The sequence below is a fragment of the Centrocercus urophasianus genome, unplaced genomic scaffold (genome assembly GCF_019232065.1).
Source record: "Centrocercus urophasianus isolate 14NV4802_14NV808 unplaced genomic scaffold, USGS_Curo_1.0 seq_10, whole genome shotgun sequence".
NCBI classification, from domain to species: domain Eukaryota; kingdom Metazoa; phylum Chordata; class Aves; order Galliformes; family Phasianidae; genus Centrocercus; species Centrocercus urophasianus.
The window spans coordinates 66,298,804-66,321,005 of record NW_024884142.1 but is presented as its reverse complement, the minus strand read 5'-3'; the positions used below and the strand labels follow the sequence as shown (position 1 = coordinate 66,321,005).

At 36.8% G+C, this 22,202-nt stretch overlaps 1 protein-coding gene across 2 annotated transcripts in view; it reads left to right on the top strand.

Moving 5' to 3' along the window:
• LYST (lysosomal trafficking regulator) overlaps window positions 1-22,202 on the top strand; it is a 78,480-nt gene that overhangs the window by 31,588 nt on the left and 24,690 nt on the right. For both annotated transcript variants that reach the window (XM_042838086.1, XM_042838164.1), the window contains 18 exons: window positions 552-661; window positions 1,697-2,111; window positions 3,261-3,405; window positions 4,142-4,315; window positions 5,973-6,133; window positions 7,467-7,657; window positions 9,117-9,362; window positions 10,413-10,586; window positions 11,606-11,755; window positions 12,343-12,480; window positions 13,230-13,428; window positions 14,853-14,984; window positions 16,369-16,993; window positions 17,497-17,674; window positions 18,462-18,631; window positions 20,233-20,463; window positions 21,386-21,552; window positions 22,017-22,169. In XM_042838086.1, the coding sequence (XP_042694020.1) occupies window positions 552-661; window positions 1,697-2,111; window positions 3,261-3,405; window positions 4,142-4,315; window positions 5,973-6,133; window positions 7,467-7,657; window positions 9,117-9,362; window positions 10,413-10,586; window positions 11,606-11,755; window positions 12,343-12,480; window positions 13,230-13,428; window positions 14,853-14,984; window positions 16,369-16,993; window positions 17,497-17,674; window positions 18,462-18,631; window positions 20,233-20,463; window positions 21,386-21,552; window positions 22,017-22,169 (3,759 nt within the window). The remainder of the gene's footprint in view (window positions 1-551; window positions 662-1,696; window positions 2,112-3,260; window positions 3,406-4,141; window positions 4,316-5,972; window positions 6,134-7,466; window positions 7,658-9,116; window positions 9,363-10,412; window positions 10,587-11,605; window positions 11,756-12,342; window positions 12,481-13,229; window positions 13,429-14,852; window positions 14,985-16,368; window positions 16,994-17,496; window positions 17,675-18,461; window positions 18,632-20,232; window positions 20,464-21,385; window positions 21,553-22,016; window positions 22,170-22,202) is intronic.

Genomic DNA, 22,202 nt, shown 5'->3' with positions numbered 1-22,202 from the left:
GTCTTTAACATGTAAATAACCCTGTTTCTAAAGGGTTATTTCTGAGTCAGTGGAGATTACATTATTTGAACTGCAATTGTGATGCAGTTAGATTGATTTAGTGTAACAGCATGGGTTGTTTCAGATTCTTAGTAACGGAGGACTGAGTGATATCTTGACTGGGTTTTATTGCTACTCAGAAAAAATCTAGCTAATCAAAAAATCTGGAAGCAAATTATATACTTGCCCTAAGGTAGCTCACGCAACATTTGTAAACCATCCCAGGACTTTAAACCATGGCTTTTTGGGGGGATTATTTGCAAACTAGACGCTGCGTTCGCAAACCTGGAAGCCAAACTTGCTGTAGCAGTCTTGATTTGGTCAAGTGAATGGTAATACTATCAGAAAGCAGATGGATCTCATAATTCATTTTGTAATCATTGTAACTTCCTGAGTTTTAAACGTATCCGTGAAACTCTAAATTCCACATTAAAAAATTGTATTTGATAATGTCAGGAAAAAGAATTAAAGATTTTCACACGTTCTCCTGAAGAATATTCTCTTATTTTTAGCGTGTCAGATGGTGCTGGTAGACCTGCTCGTTTCTTTGATGAGCTCACAGACATGTTCAGAAGAACTAACTCTTCTCCTACGGGTATTTTTGGAGAAGACTCCTTGTACGGTATGTCTTCAGTAATAAATAATACAATTCAGAAGCATGAAGAGAATCTTTGTGCTCAACTATTTTGGGAAATAAGGATATAATAATGTCTAACAACAGCAATTCTGTAACTGACAAATTTCAGTTGCTGAAACAACTCCCTTTTGTGTTTTGAAAGTGAGATAGCAGAGGAGAAAAGGATTTAGAAACCTGTATTCTTGAACATACTGGGAACTCTTCAGCACAAGAGAGCAAGATTTGTCTTGAGTAGACTGACATAATGGTTATTGATGACAATATTGTACACTGTTAAACTTGAAGTAATTTCCTTAGTTGTAAAGCATTTCCTTTTCAGCAATGGATGCTGCTTTATCTGCAGGAATTACTTTTAAAACTGTCATGGGTTGGCTTGTCTAACACTGGAATCTACTGCTTGTGTGGGAAATACTGCTAAAGTATGTATTGGCTTGTGTGGGAGTCTGTAGGAAAAAAACAAGGTGAAGGAAATGAAAAGTTACTGCAAAGCATGTAATAATACCAAATTACAGTATGTAAATCAGTTTTTCAAAGATGGCTTGCAGTAATTGCTTATGTGACTGGACACATTTTTGCTTAAGGACACTTAAGCACTTGCTCAGGCACTTCTTTAATAATTATGCAGTAAAAGATGATAGCCTGTATTTATGTTCTTAGTCGTCCTCAAAGTAAAGTAAAAGATCAGCCTTGTGTTGAGGTGTAAATGAATCTGCTAGCACATAACAAATCTGAGGTGAGACTGCCAAATAAACATCTACTGTGATTTGGCTAATTCCTAAACATAGTAACTTAAAGATCCCTGCTGTCACTAAATCCCCCAGACTGTTGGACTTATACTTAGCTTGTTGAAGTGGTAACTTAAGGCTGTTGTAAATGTCTCAGTTTAGATGTGAAAGCCCACCTATGCAGTGAAAATATGAACCTGAGTTTAAATGAAGAGTGGGGTTCTGTTTAATTAGGAAATGACGTCTGGCTACATGGTATTGAACAGTTTGATTCTTGCTTGTTTATTTCTTCTAGGAGATACTGCTTAAGGGTGTATTGAAGATTATAGAAACTAATATGGACATGAACCCATTACAGTACCTTGCCTTCCCTTTGCTACATGGCACAAATTTTAGTAGTTCTTCTCAAAAATCCACTGGCACTTCCAACAGCAAAACTGCCGGACTGTTAAAAAAAGCAAAACTTTCACAGAATAAGAAAGAGGCAGATGGTGAAAACTTGAGTCATCAACTGCTTTCTTCTTGGCACGTGGCCCCAATTCACTTGCCTTTAGTTGGACAGAACTGTTGGCCACACATGTCTGATGGTTTCAGTGTTTCCTTGTGGTTTCATCTGGAGTGTGTTCATGAAATGGAAAACTCAACAGAGAAGGGGAAGAAAGTCAAGAGAAGACTTTTATCTGTAAGAGAGAACAGCTTTGATAGCACAGGTGAGAATATAGCTCTTGTTCCTATTTTAGGTAGCACTGAAGGATTCTGGTTACAATTATTACTAATTGATGTGTCTTACACAAAGTACACTTTTTTCTTTTAACGAATGTTGAACACTAAGGATAAGCCTTTCTCATTGTTCTTTCCATTCTTTGAGTACTGTGAGTTATACTTGAAGATAAAAATGTTTCCAGTTTGTTCATAAACCAGGTTCGTGCTTGGTTCCTTTAGGAATTTAGCCTTCTCATTGAATTTTTAACTTCAGTGAAATGTCCTGCTGCTTCATGTTGTGTTGAAGAGAATATTCAGAGCTGCAGCTGAAAGGTCATAGGAAATTACTACTGTCAGACTTAATAGATCTCATGTGTATTGATGAAGCAAGTGGTTTTTGTGTTTTTTCTTTTTAATATAGAGCTACTAAAACTTCTTGATTTAAGATTTAATTATTGGAATTCTTGCCTAGAAAGTAAGGTAATGATCATGAGCTAATCATCAGGCTAACTTTGTATAAATCCTTTAACTTTCCCCATGTGTGCTATCACAGATATCAATGGCTATAAAAACATTTACCTGTTTATACTGTTGTAGCGTGTTGCCAGGTCCCAAAATGTTTGAAGCAGAGTCTCTTGGATTATAATTTATAAAACAGGAAATTTCTTGAGGTACTTAAAATGTCTCGCAGTTGGGCACTTGGAAAGCCTCTATTTTACAACTTAAAAAATTTAAAAAAAAAATGAGAGGGGGCTGAATCTTAAAAATTTTTGAGCTGCTTTTGCAAGAAGGCCTATGCTTTTGCTTCATAACGTAAAGTGGAAAATATTGGATGTAAAATCTTGCTAATGGGGTTCACTTGTAAAAAATAAATAAAAATAAAAAAATCTAGACTTCGGGTGCACAATGAGACTTTCAGTTCTACATGGGAATATAATATGACATATTAACAATATCATTGAATTAGATGAAATATGCATGCTTAGTGTGTTTGCTTAATTACAAACAAGAACGAAGTGCTTAATTAGTGTCTGTTTCAATACACAAGAGACCTAGGTTTCTGAAGAGGATTGTACATTCTAGCTCACTTAATTCTATAAAAAAAAAAAAAGGCATTGATGTTGTAGTTGTTTTTATAAACATGCTTGTATTTCTAGAAGAGACCAAGTCTGTAGGAATGGAATACCTAAGCCTGGGAGATAAACTTGTTGAAGATGGCTGTATTCATATAATTTCGTTGGGTTCCAAAGCATTGATGATGCAGATCTGGGCAGACATGAACACTGGAGCTTTCATATTTCGGTATGGTACATTAGTCCAAAACCTGTCCTGTGAGCATACGTATTGCCCTAATCTAACTTCTACTAACAGCTTGCAGAGAATGCTGCTGTAGAATAAAAACCTGATGTCTATAGTAGAGCCATTTTGCACGCTGCCAGCATCAAGCTAAGTTTACTTGTACACAAATCTACAGGCTCATTACATCCTGGGTCTCCTGTTTCATGTAGACAAACATAAGTAATTGGCCAAAGTGAAATACAAGATCAGTCATAAACACTGTGCAATTTAGATATTAATGAAGTGATGCAATAAATATATGGATGCAGGCAAAAAGGTTTTGTTACATTTTCACACCTCAGATGTGAAAATTCTTAATGCTTATCATGGCAATCCTTGACTTTTGAAACACTTTAGCATTTTTATTTCCAATAAGAAATGGATCCTTAAAATGGATTTTTTTTTAGAGCACTTTATTTTATGAAGTTCAATTTATTATAAAAGAATCAGTTACTTTGACTTTGTGAAAAACAGACACCATCTTGACTCTATATGTATGTATCAATATTTATGCAAGTTAAATACCTCAGTTGAAAATGTGTTTGCCTAGATTATGTTGAGCATTCTGAATAGATTACTGATTTTTTTTTTTTTTTTTTTTTAATGAAGAAAAATGTCACCTCAAAGTAACTGATAAAATTAAGATATGGGGCTGAGAAGCAAGTTTAAACAAAAAAACCATACTTTTCTGTTTTCATAGTATGTGCATGGATCCAAATGATGAGATGAAAGCTGGCCTGCTGGCACAGGCTGAATCTCCAGAGAATATTTTCCTTGTGGGCAGGTGGCAACACTTAGCAATACAGTATAAGCAGAAGCAAGAAAGCAAGAAAAATATCCATGGAGAGCTGTCCCTGTGGATTTCTGGTCAGAGGTAAACTGCACGTTAGTTAAACTTCTTAAAAGATGTCTCTGACAAGAGAGTCTACACTACTTTAGTACAGGTTGAAGTTCTGTTTGTGAAGTCAACTTAGGGGGATGAAAGAGGGAAATCTTGCCCTGGATTTGCCTTAGCTCCAGAGTTGTCTTCATTGCTTTCAGAATCATTAGTCCAAACCATAAACCAATGCTGACATCACTGTTCTTCATCAGTCATGGATAAATGAAAAAAATAAATACTACGAAGTTGTGAGAGTAAGGTCCAAAACCAGCTGTGACAAGAGGTTAGCAATAGGTTTAATCTTGCTAGTTAAGAATCTGAGTTAAGAAGGTGTAGTTCAAGTGCTAGAAATGAGATTGAAAGGAGATGAAAAGAACGTAGTCACTTGTCTTTGTCAAGAGAAATAGGGGGGAAATGCAATGTGTACCTCAGGCAAGGTCTGAATTGGCATTAGGAAGTACTACTGCCAATGAATACCTGAGGTCCTTAATGCTAGGTTGAGTGTCCCTGGGCCTGTGTGAAATACACCTTGGTTAGAAGAGGAGGAATTGATTAAATTATCAGATAGCTTCACTATCTGGACTTCAAGAAAAAAGTTGCCTTTTGTATTCCAGATACAAAATAAGTAGTTAAAAATTCCATTTTAAATAATCAGATGCATCACGAGTTCTTTGCTATTTCTTTCTTGTAATTCCTTTACAGTTTGATCCACGGATAAGTAATTGCAGGAATGTTGTTCTTAAAGCTGTTGTTAAAGCTGCTGCGTGTTGTCCTACGAATGATTAACCAGGAATTGAAATTGTGATTGATTTAGTTTGCTCTTGAAACTTATGTGGAATTGATTTTTATGGAGGTTAATACTAATTTTATCCCTCTTCCTGTTCAGTCTTTGTTCTGGTACCCTGTGAAATCCAAATATGGAGATGTGGGGGAAACAAAAAATGCACATTAACTGCATGTAGTTAATGAGGCCACTCTGCATAGAGAGAGTTACCTATTTTTTTAAGAGTTAGATTCTTCCAGGGAAGCTTCTGATGACCTTTACAGTCCAATTAGTCTGCCTTTGTAATTGACTGTAAGGTTCATTGGGCATTTTCTCAAAGCATCAGGCTTATTGCCCATGGCTGTACAGCACATCAGTTCTGACAGAGTTCCTTGGGAACAGCAAATACTTGGTGTAATTTCCAGCATATGCGAGCCCCAGTCCTCAATATGGTTCATTAATGTGGTCATAGACTCCCATTTTTGGCTGTGTTTTTTCTAAGACTAATAAAAATTCTTGAAAAATGGGGGTGTTTTAGAGGAAGAGATGGTCACCCAAGTGCCAGTGTAGTGTATATGCAGTTTATTTTTCACTGAAGTCACAGGGAATGAGGAAGAATTTTTCAGTTTAGGAAATTTTGACTTTAAGGCAAACGTGTCTGTCACCTTCATTCCTTTTTCCTCTTGCACAGTATTTAAATATATACACCACTATGAAAATGGGGTTTTTAAGGTACCTAGAAGTTGAAGATGGGTTTAGTAACTTAATGTCAATAACAAGATGGCTTTTCATCTGCTGAATATTAAAACTAGTTTAAGTCTAAGCTGAATAGTTGAGGTGGTAAATCTGATCACTTACTGTTATTCATACTTCTTTGTGTATTTTTAGGAAATGTGAAATCAACTTAGATTATGCTCTACCAAGGAAATCAAGCTTGTCATCTGACAGTAATAAAACATTTTGTATGATTGGCCACTTTACGTCATCTCAGGAAGAACTGCTTCGATTGTCAGGCAGATGGAATCTTGGGAATCTACTTCTCTTCAATGGTACTTCTCTGTGCTTTGTTTTGCCTGCATAAATCTTCATTTCTTCTTTCTTTCCCCCCTCCTGTTTAAAGGAGTAACTTGATTATTTTTTTGTACATGCCAACTGATTATAGTCGAAACAGTACATTCTTTATTGGAGTGTTATATCAGAGAAGAAGCAAACATTTCTGTATTGGGTACTTCCTAATTTGTCCTTTTGCCACTGTTGTCTTGCCTTTTCTGTGCTGTAGCTGGCAATTCCAGTTACTTCAGCCATTTGTTTATATTTCTTTAAATAATACCTTGGTGTAGGACATGGAGATGGCAGTGTTCACTCTATTTTTTTCTTAAAGCACTCAGTCTTTGTCTTCTAGAAAATGGGGTTCATTTATCTGCTTCTGAATTACTAATTTCAAATTACACAAAGAATATTAAAAAGTGACCAAAATTTAAATTACTGAATGTTCCTTGCTATTTGTGCTAATTGCTGAAACTACTGAAGTTACTTCGGAGTTTTCTTAGGTTTTAATTCCCCTCCTTCTTCAGAATCTTTTGTCCAGGACTTCCAAACATTTGTTTAGCCCCAAAGGCTGAGACTCTGCTGATCATAATTTTGGTGTTTTCTCATGTGCACTGGCCTAGGCTGCTGGGTTGTATGGGTGTGCTGTGTGTATGGACACTTCATGTTTGTGCAGGCAGTAGGTGAGATGCTTGTTCTGAGTATCAGCTCTACATGGTGAATCTATAGGGTCTGATATTACTACAGCCACTACAATTAATGTTTCCAGAGAGGTACTCTAATCCAGCTGTCTTATATTCAGATATCATAGACTTGGGTCAATCTGTTACCTAAGATAAGCTGTCTGGAAAGGGGATGGGAGATTAATTTGATTTCCTTTTACAGTGTTATTTTTTTTTCCTCCTCTTGTTAGTTGCAGTGAGCTGTTTATTGTTGATGGATCCTTCTGAATCACTCTGCAATATCATGGAAAGTTGAATAGCATGTTTGTACTACCTGTAATCTTGATACGCTTTGAAAATTGAAGAGGTTTGGAGAGATTATTCTTTGCAGTTTGAAAACAACACAACCGGTGTAATTGAATATTCAGATACGTTGCATTCTTCTCATACGTATTACTTTCCTGATATGGTTTCAGTTTCCTTTAGCAATGGCCTGTGATATTTGGCAGAAGTCACTGATCTGCAGTAGTTAGCGCTGGACTTTACTGGTTGCTTCAGGTTACAACAAGTGCTGTAAAAACTAGCTGGTAATTTTCCTTGTGAAGTCTAATAGTCAAGATATAAATTCTGCTTTATTGTGTAATTAGAAGCTAATGTCATTTCTGGATTTTAGGTGCAAAGATTGGACCAGAGGAAGCATTTTACTTGTACACATGTGGACCAGACTTCACATCTGTAATGCCTTGTAAATATGGCAAAACACTGACTGAATGCTCTAAGTACATAAGTAAAGATATTCTGCAGTGTGAACAAATTAAGGAGCTCTTCATGGCAAAGAAGGAAGTGGATGTTGGACCTCTGATTGTAAGTGTCTGCTTATAAAGTGGTTTCTGGTCTCTCAGAACTGATGAAACTGGGAAAGCATTTCCTGCTGTCTCTTGAAATGTTTCACTTTCTCAATCCAGACAAAAGCAGATCCAATTCTCATCAAAATTACTGCAGAGTTCTTCCCATTTATTTCAGTGGGATTTGAAATAGACACCTTGTGTGGAGTTTCTGTTGACCTGGTTTAGATTCTGACAACTCTTACATATGTGTTCCAAAGTCTATAACATTGTATGTTTCTTCCATCTGAGAAGCAGGCACCTCTGGAATTAAGTATCTGTGCTAGAATGAATGGGCAGCTCTCCTCCCTGTTGTCTTAAAGATGACAAAGAGCAGCTTAGCTTAGTTGAGCTTACTGTATGAAAACTGGGAAGGTAGGAAGACTTAACTGACTTCATCCCAATTTTTCAGTATTTGAGAGCTGAAAGCTTTGCTGAGCAGTTGTCTTTCAGCTGGCAGATCGTAGCTTTTCTTATCTTTCTTGGCTGATACAGCTGTGCCAAATACAGATGTAAATATTAGTTAAATTAGAAAAAATTAAGTGCAACTTTTTTCATTTGGAGTCTTATCTTCATGCAGGTAACACCTGCTGTATGAATTGTTCCCACTAGAGGGAATTCTCTGATCTTGTTATATAGCAGCTCTGTAGCTGTAAGTAGTGGATCTTTCTTTATGGACCTAATCCTTGTAAACATCAGTACTAACTGGTGAAGTGACTGGTATGACACCAAGTAGCCAGAGTAGAGCTATATATGTTCAAGTGAAGGATTTGTCTCAACTTGTGCACAGCAAGCAAATTTCTTGATTGTAATTAGTACTCTGACCTCCCAGGTATGGTCCATTTGATGTTTTCTCTGAGAATTAGTTGGCTACTGTTTATTTATAGTGTTGGTCTAAGTCTTTTCATCCGTGAAAGAAACTTCTTTAGCCTTACCATGTTATACCTTCTACTGAGATCCTTATTCTTGTAGTAAAGCTGACTGAAGAACAGATTAAAAAGTACAAGAATTAGAGATTTTTCTATACTTTCTATTTTGGACTTCCTTGTTCTTCCAGTTTTAGAAAGGGGAAAAAATGCTTAATAGCTGTGTATATTTCTTTTAATCTTGTTAGTAACTGTTCTTATGGAAAATAGTTGTTATCCTTCAATGATAAGAGGAGGATCTTTGGATGTAATTCTTTTTACAGAACAGAAGTTGATAAAATGCAATTGCACAGATCTGCAAAAACTTAAGGAATTCTGTTGCATGATAGTACTTATGCATCCAGAGATTAGAGCATGTGAATGGTAAAGCAGGAAAGAACTACTCAAGTTGCTACTACTTGTTAGGTGACTTTTTTGTGCGCTTTTCTGTTTTTTTTTTTTGTTTTTTTTTTTTAATCAAATTATCAGTTCAAATGTCATAAATTTCTGGCTGATAAATTTCTCTTGTTTCAGGAAAGCCTTGCTGTTGTTTATGCCACGTGCTGCCCCAGTCACTACACCATATATGAACCTGTTATTAGATTGAAAGGTCAAGTGAAGACTGTACCTTCTCAGAGGCCCTTCAGTTCAAAAGAAGTTCAGAGCAATATACTGGATTCTCATCATCTGAAAGCACTTCAGCCTGTTGAATATAAAAATCTTCAGGGTATACTACATGAAATTGGAGGAACTGGTGCATTTGTTTTTCTCTTTGCTAGGGTAAGAGAGATGGAAGATGGAGAGTGCATGTGTAGCTTCTTGCATAAAATGGTCCTTTTATCTCAGGCAGCAAGTCTTGTATTCCAACTGCCAAATGCATCTTACTTAGAAGTCTGTATGTGATTCTTTTTTTAAAGAAAATTCGTGGAAGGGATCTGTGGCAGAAGAGTGTACTGTAAGGGTTCTTAGCAGTTACAGTTGAACTGTGTGTTGCTTTTTGTAATACAGATAGCCTGTAACAGGTATACTGGGGCTTCTGGATGTCAAAATTATATTTTTGGAGAATTGCGAACTGGTCCTAATAGCACTCTAAGTACAGGATATTCAAAATGCAAATATGAGTAAGTAAAGTAAGTAAAATTACAGAGTGTGCAGAGCTTGAGCTTTATCTAGCAGTGAGAGCTTTTCTGAAAGGAGGCTGTTGAGCCATGTTCAAAGGTTTGTCTTGTCTAAGACACTGTGCTGATACACAGCATAGCAAGAGCTCCTGAAGAGGACTTGGAATTCCATGGATGTGGGATTTTGTCCTGAGTTTCCCATTAAAGAATATATACATAAATATTTGATCCTTCTTGGGCTTGAAGAATTGTAAGAATAGGGAACAATAGTCCACTGTCTTCATTTGTCAAACTGTTTTCATGGACTAAATAAAACAACATTGTTTGAATGTATCTGTGTGGAAGTACTCCATCTCCAGGAACTTTGAGATAAAACTTGCCTTAAAGATTTAAGAAACCTCTTCATAACTTCACTGTATAACAAGAATTGACATCTACTTAAATTTTATTTAGAATAATCTTTTTCTTACAAAGGAATTCTTGTAATGACTTCTTATTTTCTTAGTAGATGATCATTTATCACAGTATGAATCAGTACTTCAGATATCAAAATCTGAATGTAGCGCTCTGACTTGCATTTGCTGCCTCTGTATGTAATCTGAAAAATCTTGAAGTAGCTTAATCCAGAAGTTATCAGTTAAGCACTTTTTTTTAGATTTTTGTCTAAATGTTTCTCATATGAACTCTTTCACTAGACTTACCTTTTCTTTAGGTTGTAGAGATCAGCAGCTGTGAAGACACTCAAGCTCTAGCACTGCAGCTTATACTGTCTTTAACAAAACACAATCAACAGAGAATACAAGAAATGAAAAACTGTAATGGTTATTCCATGATTCACCGAGTGTTGATCAAACCAAAGTGCATTGTTGGATTTCGCATGCTCAAGGTACTCTTTAAGCTTGATGCTGTGTTGGATTTCGCATGCTCAAGGTACTCTTTAAGCTTGATGCTGTGTTGAATGTTAGCACAAATTTAGAAACCTCTGATTTTAATCGTATATTTGCAAACAAACTCTTTGAAGACAGAACAGTGATTTGGAACCAGTTCTGTCTGAATGTTGTACCTTGAGCTAGAAACTTCTGGTGGGAGAGATGTGAGAAGTTGCAATAGATCCATGTTTCAAGGAGGAATTGGGGGGAAGTCAACTTTTCTTGGAGAACAAAGACCTTAGAGTAAACTTAAACTCCTAAGCGTTTGCAAGCAATGAAAGATTGGGTTCTGTTCTTGTTTTTCTAGCTTAAGTTGCCAGCTAGAAAAACTTGCATGTAATGAATGAACCCTGACCTTTTTGTGTGTTTTTATTGCAAGACGGGTAAACAGCAAGGCCTTTGTTAGTACATCTTGAAAAGAATTAAATAAACTGCTGATTATCTGAAGCATCTTGGCAATAACTCTTGTAAAAGTTCACAGGGAAGTCTTTGTATGTTGATTGTGAAAATACATAGTAGCAATATCTTGCACTGTAAATATATATGGAAAACAGTCAATCAAACTCTCTCTTTTGGTAGACAGAACTGTTACAGAGTCCCTTACCTGAATAAAATGAAGGCTGAGCTTTCTGTAATTTCAAAGCTTTGGTGTGAGTGTAATTCTCAAGCCACAGAGCTTCACAGGAAGAGGCCAGGTTTAAGATTGCCTAATAGTTGAGGGTCTATCTTGGCGCTCAAACCACCCAACGCTTGAAAATGTATGTACTGCTGTTGTACTGCTGTTATAAAATTGAGTCTCTAAAATTCCTACAGTGGAGTTAGTAAACTCAAATTATTTTCCAAGCTGACCAGTAAGTAGATATGTGCCTTTCCTGTCAAGAGATCAATGTCTTCATAAATATTTTTTTATAAAGCTGATAGGACAACTGATCTGTTTCGTACTTAAAATATTCCATATGTCCACCCCCTCTTTAAGACTCTTCTTGAAGGATGCTGCAGTGGTGAGATTCTCTATATACATGAGAATGGGCAATTCGTGCTTGACACAGACTCCACAGCAGTTATCCAAGATGTTCAATTGTTAGAAAAGCTACTTCTTGACTGGAAGATTTGGTCTAAAGCAAAGGTAATTAGTTTCTATTGTAAGACTTTTTTTTAAGTCTGGAAGTCAATTAAAAAAATGCTTAGAAGTCTGAAATGCTTTTCTTCAGTTAGAAAATCTGAATAATTACAGACATCTGAAAATAAATGGTTCTTGTTTTATTTTGAATAGCTGGTAGCAGTGTCAAGCTCCTACTGTCAGTTTTGAACGTTGCTGTAGTGCATTAAATTCTATGAGTGTAACATGTGCAAATGTTTTGTTGGTTGAACAGATAAGTTTTTTTTAATCAACTCTGGCAATTTTGTAAGGGGAAAAGTCAGTCTGAAATTAACCATCTGGTGTTAACAAAACAAAGAGTAGATGATGCATGGTTCAGATAAAATGCAATCTTTTGTAGCTTTAATCAATAAGAACACGCATTAATCCCTTGCAATGAGCATTACTTTGGTTTCTAGTTTGGACTTGACCGTTTGCAGTCACTTAATCTTATTTCACTCTGGCAAAGCAGTGCTCTTGATTTGACTAGTTCATAATCTGTTAATTATTTTTTATGCTCAGTATGGACTCAGTATTATATTTTAAACCAAATTCCTGTTTTATTTGCTTTTCAGCAAGGTGTTTGGGAAACTCTGTTAGCAGCTCTAGAAATCCTTATCAGAGCTAACCATCACCAACAGATGTTTAATGTTAAACAGCTATTGAAAGCTCAAGTGGTGCACCACTTCCTGTTAACCTGCCAGGTTCTGCAGGTACTTCCCGTCTTATCCTGTTTTGTGCTTGGCAAGTACTAGGTTTGATTTTGCTTAATGGAAAAAATATGGAGCTACATGCTATGGGGAAAAAATGTTGTAAACATTTCTTTGTATGTTCAGGTCCCTTTCATCCTCTTCAGCAGGCATTGTTGATGTACCCTAGAGTACCTGAAGTACTCTTATCACTGACAGAGTGAGCAGAAAGGGCAACAATTCTTAACCATCTGTGACTACTTGAAGGTTTAGACACTGGTTTGCTTGAAAAATCCATGTATGAGAACCTAAAAAAAACCTGAACCTTTGATACAGAACAAAGTCCTCATTGCTAAGAGTCACAGATGAGTTATATGAGAATCTTTTAGTATCTGCCTCTCACTAACAACTCTATGCTTTAGCAGTACTCTAATTTGTTGTTGCTAAACAAATGCGACATCAACTATATTAGTATATTTTCAGAAACATCGTTAGTTAGCGATGACTGAAAGCCTCTGCAGGCTTTCTAATGAGTTCAGATTTGTGCCAGTCTACTGGAAGTGAACTTACATAACATCAGCAGTATTTTCTTCTGAATTTTGGCATTGTTCCCCTTAGGTAATGTTGAGTAGATACAGTAGCTTTTTCAAGTTTTTCAAATGGTACAATTTTTATTGCTTTTTTTCCTTGTCTGTTTTCTCATTATAGCATGATAATTAAGATTCTGTTGGATGAAAAATATAAATGACAGTTGTACTGCTCTTCCCTTCTAGGAGCATAAAGAAGGGCACCTCGCCTCTCTGCCTCGGGAAGTTTGTAGGTCATTTGTGAAAATAATTGAAGAAGTACTTGGATCTCCCCCAGACCTGGAATTGCTGACACTGGTCTTCAATTTCCTTTTAGCTGTTCACCCTCCCACTAATACATATGTTTGTCACAATCCTACCAACTTCTACTTCTCCCTGCACATAGGTAGATATGTCATGTTTAACTATAAATACACAATAGTAGTAAAATATCTTCTAATCTCTGAGTAGAGGCTTTATTCAGCCTACAGATAATAGCTTTGGTCGTGTCCTGAACTTTTTTAAAAGTTTGCTGCTGCTAAGTGCAATGCATGACATTTGGTGCCTGTATGGACACAGTGCTTATGACTACATACAAATCTGAAGACTGAGATGCATATGGTTTTACATCACCATTTACAGAAGCTTAGGCTCAGACAACTGTACATATCAATAACAGATGTTCATTTTGAGTACTTTCTCTCTCCAGCAAGGCAAACATCCTAGTTTAGGCAATTGTGGTTCTAGTGAAAGATTCAGGTTCAGCTGGGGGCTTCAGGTACATCTGCTTAAAAAATTTTCAGTCTGGCATAACAATAAAAGTAATTCTACTTTACCCATTAAAAAAAAAAAAATTGTCCAATTCCATTTATTAGTGTATCTCGCAGGATTTCAATTTCAGTTGTGACTGCTATATGTGAAGTTTTGAAGCTGGAACCTGTACTTAAACATCTGATCTGGAGAAATTGTTAGTTGTCCTGTTATACAAATTTGCCACAAAAGACTGTTTCAAATAAACTTTAACTGGTTATTTCTGAGTATCAATCTACCAGGATTTTTCATATAAATAATAATGACAGAAGCTTAGCTCAGGAAGTTTATCAACCAAAGGAGCTCACACTGCATCATACCATCAAAGATATCTGTAGTGTTTCCATAATGTCCTGTGAAAATTATAAATGTAAGTCAATGAAAAAACTGCAATCAAGCGTGGTGTCAGATCTAAATCCCATTTGAGAAGCATTTTCTTGCCACTTTGCTTAAATGGTTGCTGCTTATTAAACGTTTGTCATTTAACAGCGTAATAGTTTTACTATTCAAATCGTACAACCTTAGCTGTAATGTACGTAAAAACTGAAAACTCGATCAGTTAAAAATGTTTTCTCCTGTTGCAGATGCTTGTGCCTCTCGTTTCAGTAACTGACTTCTATTCAAAAGCATTGTGGCTGTGTCATATCTGTCATCTGAAAATAATAGATGTAAAATTCTAAATAAGAGTGGAACTCATTTTTGGTATTTTGAGCTTTATTAGTGGAACTTAAACAGTCACTGTTTTGGCACAGCAGAAGTCAAATGTTTCTAGCAGTATGCCTGTGAGCACTGTCTCTAAGTATAATTACTGCAGAATAGTTTAATATTTTGTACTCTGGAGTAAAATATGGGGATGGGAACAGGTTTTTCATTGTTTCAGTGACTTAAGTGATTTTTCTCAGATGCTGGTGAATTGAGCACTTGTTGTTAGCTTAAACTGTAACCTGAACACTGTGAATCTTAATACATCAAGAACAAACTTGCAAAGCTTTTGTGTTAACTTTCCCCTTCTGTTTCTAGATGGTAAAATTTTTCAAGAGAAAGTTGAATCCCTTATGTACCTGAGAAATTCCAGCAGTGGTGGGAAGTCTGCAGATGGTTCTGCCTTTGTAGTTACAACTCCAACTGGATTTGCAGCTTTACCACTGGAAGGTAAAACAATGAACACCTAAGGACATTAAGACACTGTCCTTTGAGTCTTGGAGTATTGCTTTCCCATGGATTTTTCTTCCTAAATCCCCTGTCAGCACCCCTTGGAATTAGATGTTGGGCAGCAGAGTGAAAAAGAATGAATTGAGCTGACTGCCTCAGCTGCTCTTCTTTTTATTAAATATAGGAAAAATTACTGTGTTGATAGCTCAGGCAGAGAAGTGGACCAGATGACTGAACAACTGCTATTAAACTTGTAGAGAGATATGAGAATACCTGAACTAGACAGCAGCTAAAACAGTGAGCTGTTTGCAGTTATCCTATGATGCATCTGAATGCTTTTTGTGAATTAAGTATATAATGTTCTGATGCATCATCACTGCATTGGTACTAACTTGTGTGTAGTTCTTGAAATACTTCCAGCTCCTTTTCCTAGACTAAGAGAACTTTCTCTACCAGGCTGTTATCCCTCTTGAAAATGTTAAGGGAGATACCTGTAATGTGCTCTAAATTAGGACTGCTTTGAGCTTAAATGTCCCCCTAAAGAGCAAACTGTTGAATAGAATATGTAGTAATTTGTTACAAATCTAAAGTACATGTAATGCCTTAGTGTAAAAAAAAAAGTTACAAAACTCATTGGTGAGCAGCTTGCCAGTGTCCCCTTAAAGATGTTGGTAGATTAAACCTAGACCTCTTAGAGGGAGGAGTAGCCTGCTCTTTGATTTTTGCTTTGAACAGAGAGGTTGAATTGGGTGGTTTCCGTAGAATGGCAAGGGTTGGAAGGGATCTTAGGGGTCATCCAGTTTCAACTTGCTGTGAGTGAAGTTGCCAGCCATTATATCAGACAGCCCTCAAACCCATCAAGCCTGGCCTTGGATGCCTCCAGGGATGGAGCATCCACAGCTTGTCTGGGCAGCCTGTGCCAGTGTCTTACCACTGTCTCAGTGATGAATTTCTTCCTAACATATAACCTAAATCTCCCCCTTTCAGGTAAGTCTATTCCCCCTTGTCCTGTCACGATCTACCTGCATAAAAAGTTGGTCTTTACAGCAGCTTCTCACCTGCAGTGATTCTGAATAAATTCCTTCTGAGGTTTAGTTAAGAGGATCCAGAAGGTAAATCTAAGAACATGAATTGCTGAACAGTTTTTCCAAATGAACTCATGCATTGTCCTGACTTGATCACAGCTTGCCAAATGTGTGGATCCACAGTAATCTGCTATCTCTACTTGATTGTTTGTCAGAATCTGATCTATGCCAGATGTGGAATCAGTTTTGCTGTATAGAATTAGTTTGGGCATCAGTGTTACATTCCATATACAAATAAAGCAATTAAGGAAAAGCTGAAGAGGGCAAAAGCAGTACTAAAGATATCCTTATTTCTCTAGGAGATACTTCTGAGATTAGCATACAGCAGAAGATAAGTTCTCAAGTACCTAAAAGGCTTTGTAAAAGCTTACCAGCATCTCCCACTTCATCACCTCAAGTACATAGAAGAAGAGTAATGGAAAGATCGCAAAGGAGTATTGATGACCTGCAGAATATTGGCAAGTATGATTATGCTGATCTCGAGGGTAGAGTTGTTTTTGAAGGACATTCTGAAACCATTAAAAGGGTACAGGAAGATTTTCTTAGCAGTTGTGAGTCTGCAAAAACAGTTTGTGATGCAGAGTTAACGTCTGCTGAAATGTTTGAAGACATTCCCAAAGAAGAGCTATCTGAAAACACATTTGAGAATAAAGAAGCAGATGCAGACCTGAAATGTAAAGGTGATGCTGCACCTCAGCTGCTGCTGCGTCGTCCAGACAATCTGAAAGGATTACCTTCCCTTCACAAGAGCCAGAGTACTTTTGCAGGGTTGGGCTTAGCATTTTCTGTTCACGGAGGATCCTCAGCCATTGCTCGCTGGCCAAGCTTTGCTGACAAGAATGCACTTCCTGAGGAGTGGGAGAATCTTGCTTTTTCCTCAGCAAACGAGAATCCCCGAAAAACATATGAAAGCTCTGATGAGAGGTAAGCAGATAAAAACATAGTAAATAAATGGTAGCTCACTGTATTGGGGAGGGCTTTATTTAGCCATTTCTTCATCTTGGCTACTGTTCTACAATATTAAGAAATCTGAAAGAGTAAGGAAATATTTTCAGTGGCTGTAATAAACCAATTTATTAAGCTCTTGGTAGTCTACAGAATTGTTTAATTTTTAATTCTCAAATTTATATTTTCAGTTGGGAGTTAATGATGCTATGTATAGGTAGGAGCAGGGACTTGTTCTGCTATCTCCTCGGAAAACTCATAGTAGTATTTCTGATCACATTACTCTTTTTTTTACCCAAAATCAAAAGTAAATATTAGACATAAAAAGTAAGTACTAGGAAAGAGGGATTCACTGAGGAAATGTTTGTCAAATCTCCTCTATTCCACCCCCTCAATCTCAGCAGTAACAAGCAATTACATGGTTGTAATGTTTCCTATTGTTGGCAATAACTGCAGTAAAACACACATTCTTTTGTCTTCAGGTATACAGAAGACTGTCTTGTGCTTATCTGTTGTGGATTGTATGACCTCTTGCGTGGAGTTCTCCTAATATTACCAGATGTCATGCTAGAAGATGTGATGGACAAGCTTATCCAACCTGATTATCTTATAGTTCTTGTGAACCACCCATCTCCTCTCATACAACAAGGCGTTATTAAAGTAGGCCAATAGAAAATGTGAAATTGTCTACTAGCTTAGTTAGCATCGGAAACATGAAAAAGCCTTCATTTTTGTAGGCTTGCTTCTCAGTTTTAAGATCTGTTTCTACTGTCACAGACTATAAAAACAAAAACAGATCAAAAGACCAAAAAAAAAAATAGAACAAAGCAAGCAAACAAACAAACAAAAAAAAAAAAAACAACCACCAAACCCAAAACACCAAGGCTAAGGAATCTTTAAGAGATTAATATGATCTTTGTGCTGAGCCCAATCGTTCACACACCCAGGTGGAGGGATTAACAAATGGAACAGTTCTAAATCTAAATCAACTCATGCATTCAGTCTCCATGTGTAAGGAAAAAATCCTTTTATGTTGAGGCTGCCCACGGAAGATTTGGATGCCTTACTGTTGGAAATCTTCAGTCAGAGTAGAACAGGCTTTGAACAACCTGAACTAGTGGAATGTGTCTCTGCCTGCCTGTGATGGATGGCTTGGAACTAGGTGATCTTTAAAGGTCCCTTCCAACCCAAACCACTCTGTGATTCTGTGCTTGTCATGAATGTGACTTGATTTCCCTTGAACCTGACTGAAAAAATAGAAGTAGTCTTCATATTAAAAAGATAAATTCAACTGTTGTGTGAAATAAAGGCAGTTTAGACTGTCGTTGAAATCATTATTTTTTTTTAAACTTTGAAATCAATTGTTTAAATTACAGGTAAAAACTAAGCTTTCATGAGGGTTTGTAAATACTGAAGTCTTATGTCACAATTATGTATCTATTTCTAGTTGTTGGATGCATATTTCAACAGAGCAAGGAGAGAGCAGAAAGAAAAATTCCTAAAGACTCGTGGCTTCTCCTTGCTTGCCAACCAGCTCTACCTTCACCAGGGGACTCAGGAAGTTGTAGAGTGCTTTTTGGAAATGCTCTTTGGCCGTTCTGTTGGCCTGGACGAAGAGTAAGTAAAACTTTGTATTTGTATCCTGTAACTTAATATTTGAACTAAAAACTGCAATTCTTGCTGAAAGCAAGAATGTGATAGGTTTCTGATTCTTGTTTTTCTTCCTTCCTTCCTTAAAAAATCTTTTAAAAACTTCAAATGTTGTGTTGTTGCTTTAGCATATTTTTAAGTCTAATACTTAAGACTTTAGTACTTTGCCCAGAGAGGTTGTGGATGCCCCGTCCCTGGAGGTGTTCAAGGCCAGACTGGATGGGGCCCTGGGCAGCCTGGTCTAGTATTAAATGGGGAGGTTGGTGGCCCTGCGTGTGGCAGGGGGGTTGGAGATTCATGATCCTTGAGGTCCCTTCCAACCCGGGCCATTCTGTGACTTTTGTATGATTCTTAAGCTGCTGATTAGCAACTTCATCTGATGGTGCTATCAGCTGGGATGTTCCAAACTCTCAGGATTTATGAGGATCTCAGAGGCCTTCACACTTCCAATTTACTGTAGTCAGCTTAACTTTTTTCATCTCTGTGATCCTACTAGACTGTTGCTACTGGATTTTGTTAAGTAGTTGAGGAAAAAGCTTGCTGCTGCTTGTTCTCCTGATTTGTCCTGATTGTAAATCCCCATTTCCTTTAGGGTATATCCCACAGATGTGCCATTTACTTGAACCAAAGAAACTCCCCATACTGGCAGGACAGAGAGATGCTTTAAGCAGACAGCTAACTTTCTAAGCAAGGGGTGTATTTTAGAATTAGTTTGACAATGTCGATGATTGTGCAGGGAGAATATGCATCTAAGCATAGTCAACAGCACATAAATCTTGGAAAAAAGCTCATTTCCAGTTGCTTTCCTTGCTGTATTTGTAACCAGTAACTTCTACATGTTGCCTTGATCTTCACTCAGTACAAATATTCCTGTTTAATTGCAAGACTTGAAACTTCTGGCTGCTTAATTAGCCCAAAGCAGAGAACTGTTATTTTCTCAGGACTCATTATGGGACTGGACAGTTAATTCTTATGACTCACATTCTTTTAGGATTGTACATTAATATGTGTGATGGGATGATAACCTTAGAATAATCCAGTTTGTTAATGCAAGGCCTGAAGCTCTTTGAAGCTCTCTGAAGCTTTTAAGTTCTGCAGTTGAAGTAAGTTAGAAATTAGTTAGGATCTAAGCCTCTCCAATAATGGATATAAGATATCAGACCTGCTGCTAGGTTGGTGTGACTTAAGTGAAGTCAGGCTTTAGTTGGTTTCTTGGTATTGTCTGTGCCAGTTGTAATATCTATTACTGGAAATAAGTCAGTTGTGTTTACTGATTTAAAAAAAAAAATAAATAAATACAAACACCTGTTTTCATGAAATCTATACTGCAGACCATTGATAGATAGCTGAAGTACCAGGTTTGTTTTTAGGAACTTCATTTCCTTACAGCTTCTCCAAATGATTTATTTTACTCTTATTTCAGTGGTACTGTGTTACTGTAACGTAAGAATTTGCCATCTACACCTTTGCCAAAATGCTATTATAGACTGATATTGTAGCATTTAAAAATACTGTGTATACCATGTTGCTATTTTAAAGACATTAGACTGACTTCTTTATTTTGATAGATTTGATCTGGAAGATGTCAAGAACGTTGGACTTTTTCAAAAATGGTGTGTCATTCCTGTTCTGGGTCTTATAGAGAACTCTTTATATGATAATGTTCTGCTGCATAACTGCTTCTGTCTCCTACTACAAATTATAAACTCCTGCTCAAAAGTTGCAGACCTGCTGCTTGATAATGGTTTGCTGTATGTGCTGTGTAATACTCTGGCTGCTCTCAATGGACTGGAAACCAAGTGAGTATTTTATTCACTGCTGTAAGATAGCACAGACACAATGTTAAGAGTAGCAGAAATTGAAGCATATTATGTTCTTCGTACTTTATAAAATGTTTGGAGACCATGTATAAAATGCTGTATTTATGGCTTACAGCTTCTAACTGTACTTCCAAGTCAAAGCTAATGTTTAGATATTTGGTTTAAACAACAGAATACAGTGTTTATAAAATATCCTTTGAATGCCTTAAATGTTCAAGTGAAGGGACCTTTTGAAATGCAGGATTCAGTGTGTGTTCTGGATACTTCTCTTAGTAAAACTTGAAAAGTAAGATAAAGGTGCAGGAGTTAGTAGCATTCTGCCATATCTGTGCCAAATGTTGAAAGTGCACAAAGAATCCCTCCTGTGCTGCCTGTGGTTTAGCATTTGAGATGTTGAGTAATTTAAATTACTTCATTTGTGAACATTCTGTACTTCTTTAGGGAAGGTTATTCAATGAAGGAAGAAGTGTGGTGTCTTGCATATTTATTTCTTGATATACTGAAGAGCTAAGTTGATTTTCTTTTTAATCTGATAGTTTAAATTCAGGGTGCTTATAGAATGCGATATTATCCTGAATTCCTCAAGATACTATTTGAGAAATTTAGATTTCAGAACTGTTCTTAAACTTATAAATCTGATAGTAAAAATGATTGTTTTTTCTGATGGAACTTTGTTACAGTCTTAATTTTACTGTCATAAAGATTTTTCAGGCATCCAGTCTGTAAACGTTAAGCTCTTTGATTACAACTTCCTCGCTTTCAGCAGCAATGTTTTTATATGAGATAGAACATAATATTAGGTATGTCTGGCAGAAGTAGTGGGGAAAATAGTTATAGGTCTCGTTACAGCTTATGGTCTCCTGCATTGTAATGTTTTTGGTAACTTTGACTTTCTTTGCAGCATTCCCCTAAATGACTACAAGCTACTCGCATGTGATATACAGCAGCTCCTGGTAGCAGTTACAATTCATGCCTGCAGCTCTTCAGGTTCACAGTATTTTCGTGTTATTGAAGACCTCATTGTGCTGCTGGGTCATCTTCAAAACAGTAAAAATACAAGGATGCAAAGTAAGATATCTGCTTATTGTTGGGGGTCTCAGGACTGGAAAAGTAAATCCACTCCCAGCCAGTTGGTTTAATGTTCCATTTGAGCGAGAAGGGGGAATTTTCTGCTTATGAGATCATCTTTCTTCTCCAAGTAGTACTCTTCCTTGGAAGCCTTCCTTGTCTTGTGGTTGTGTACTGCTAATCTGAAGAAACAATAGCTTTAAGTTCATACTTATGAATGTTTGAATAGAAACGTTCTGTGAAGTTGTTTTTAGCTTATTTTGTAATTCACCAACTTCTCTGTGAGTACCATGTGCCTCTGTGTAATAGTGAGCTGGCTTTCTATATGGCTTCCTCAAAATCAAGCATTGTAGTTCTCACACTTAATGTTCTTTTACTTTTTTATACAAATATCTGGTGAAAATTCTTGAATACTTGTGAAGGTAAGAATCTGTCACGCATCCTATCTGTGTTTCTTCCTGTAGATATGGCGGTTGCTCTTCAGTTAAGAGTTCTTCAAGCAGCTATTGAGTTAATAAGAACTACAGCAAACAGAGATGCTCAAGAGCAGGCTGGTGTGGCCCCATCGCTATCTGCAGCACATCGTGCAATGTTTCAAAAGCGTAAAGGCATTGCTGGTGAGCAGCAGAAGTCTATACTTGTACTCTTGC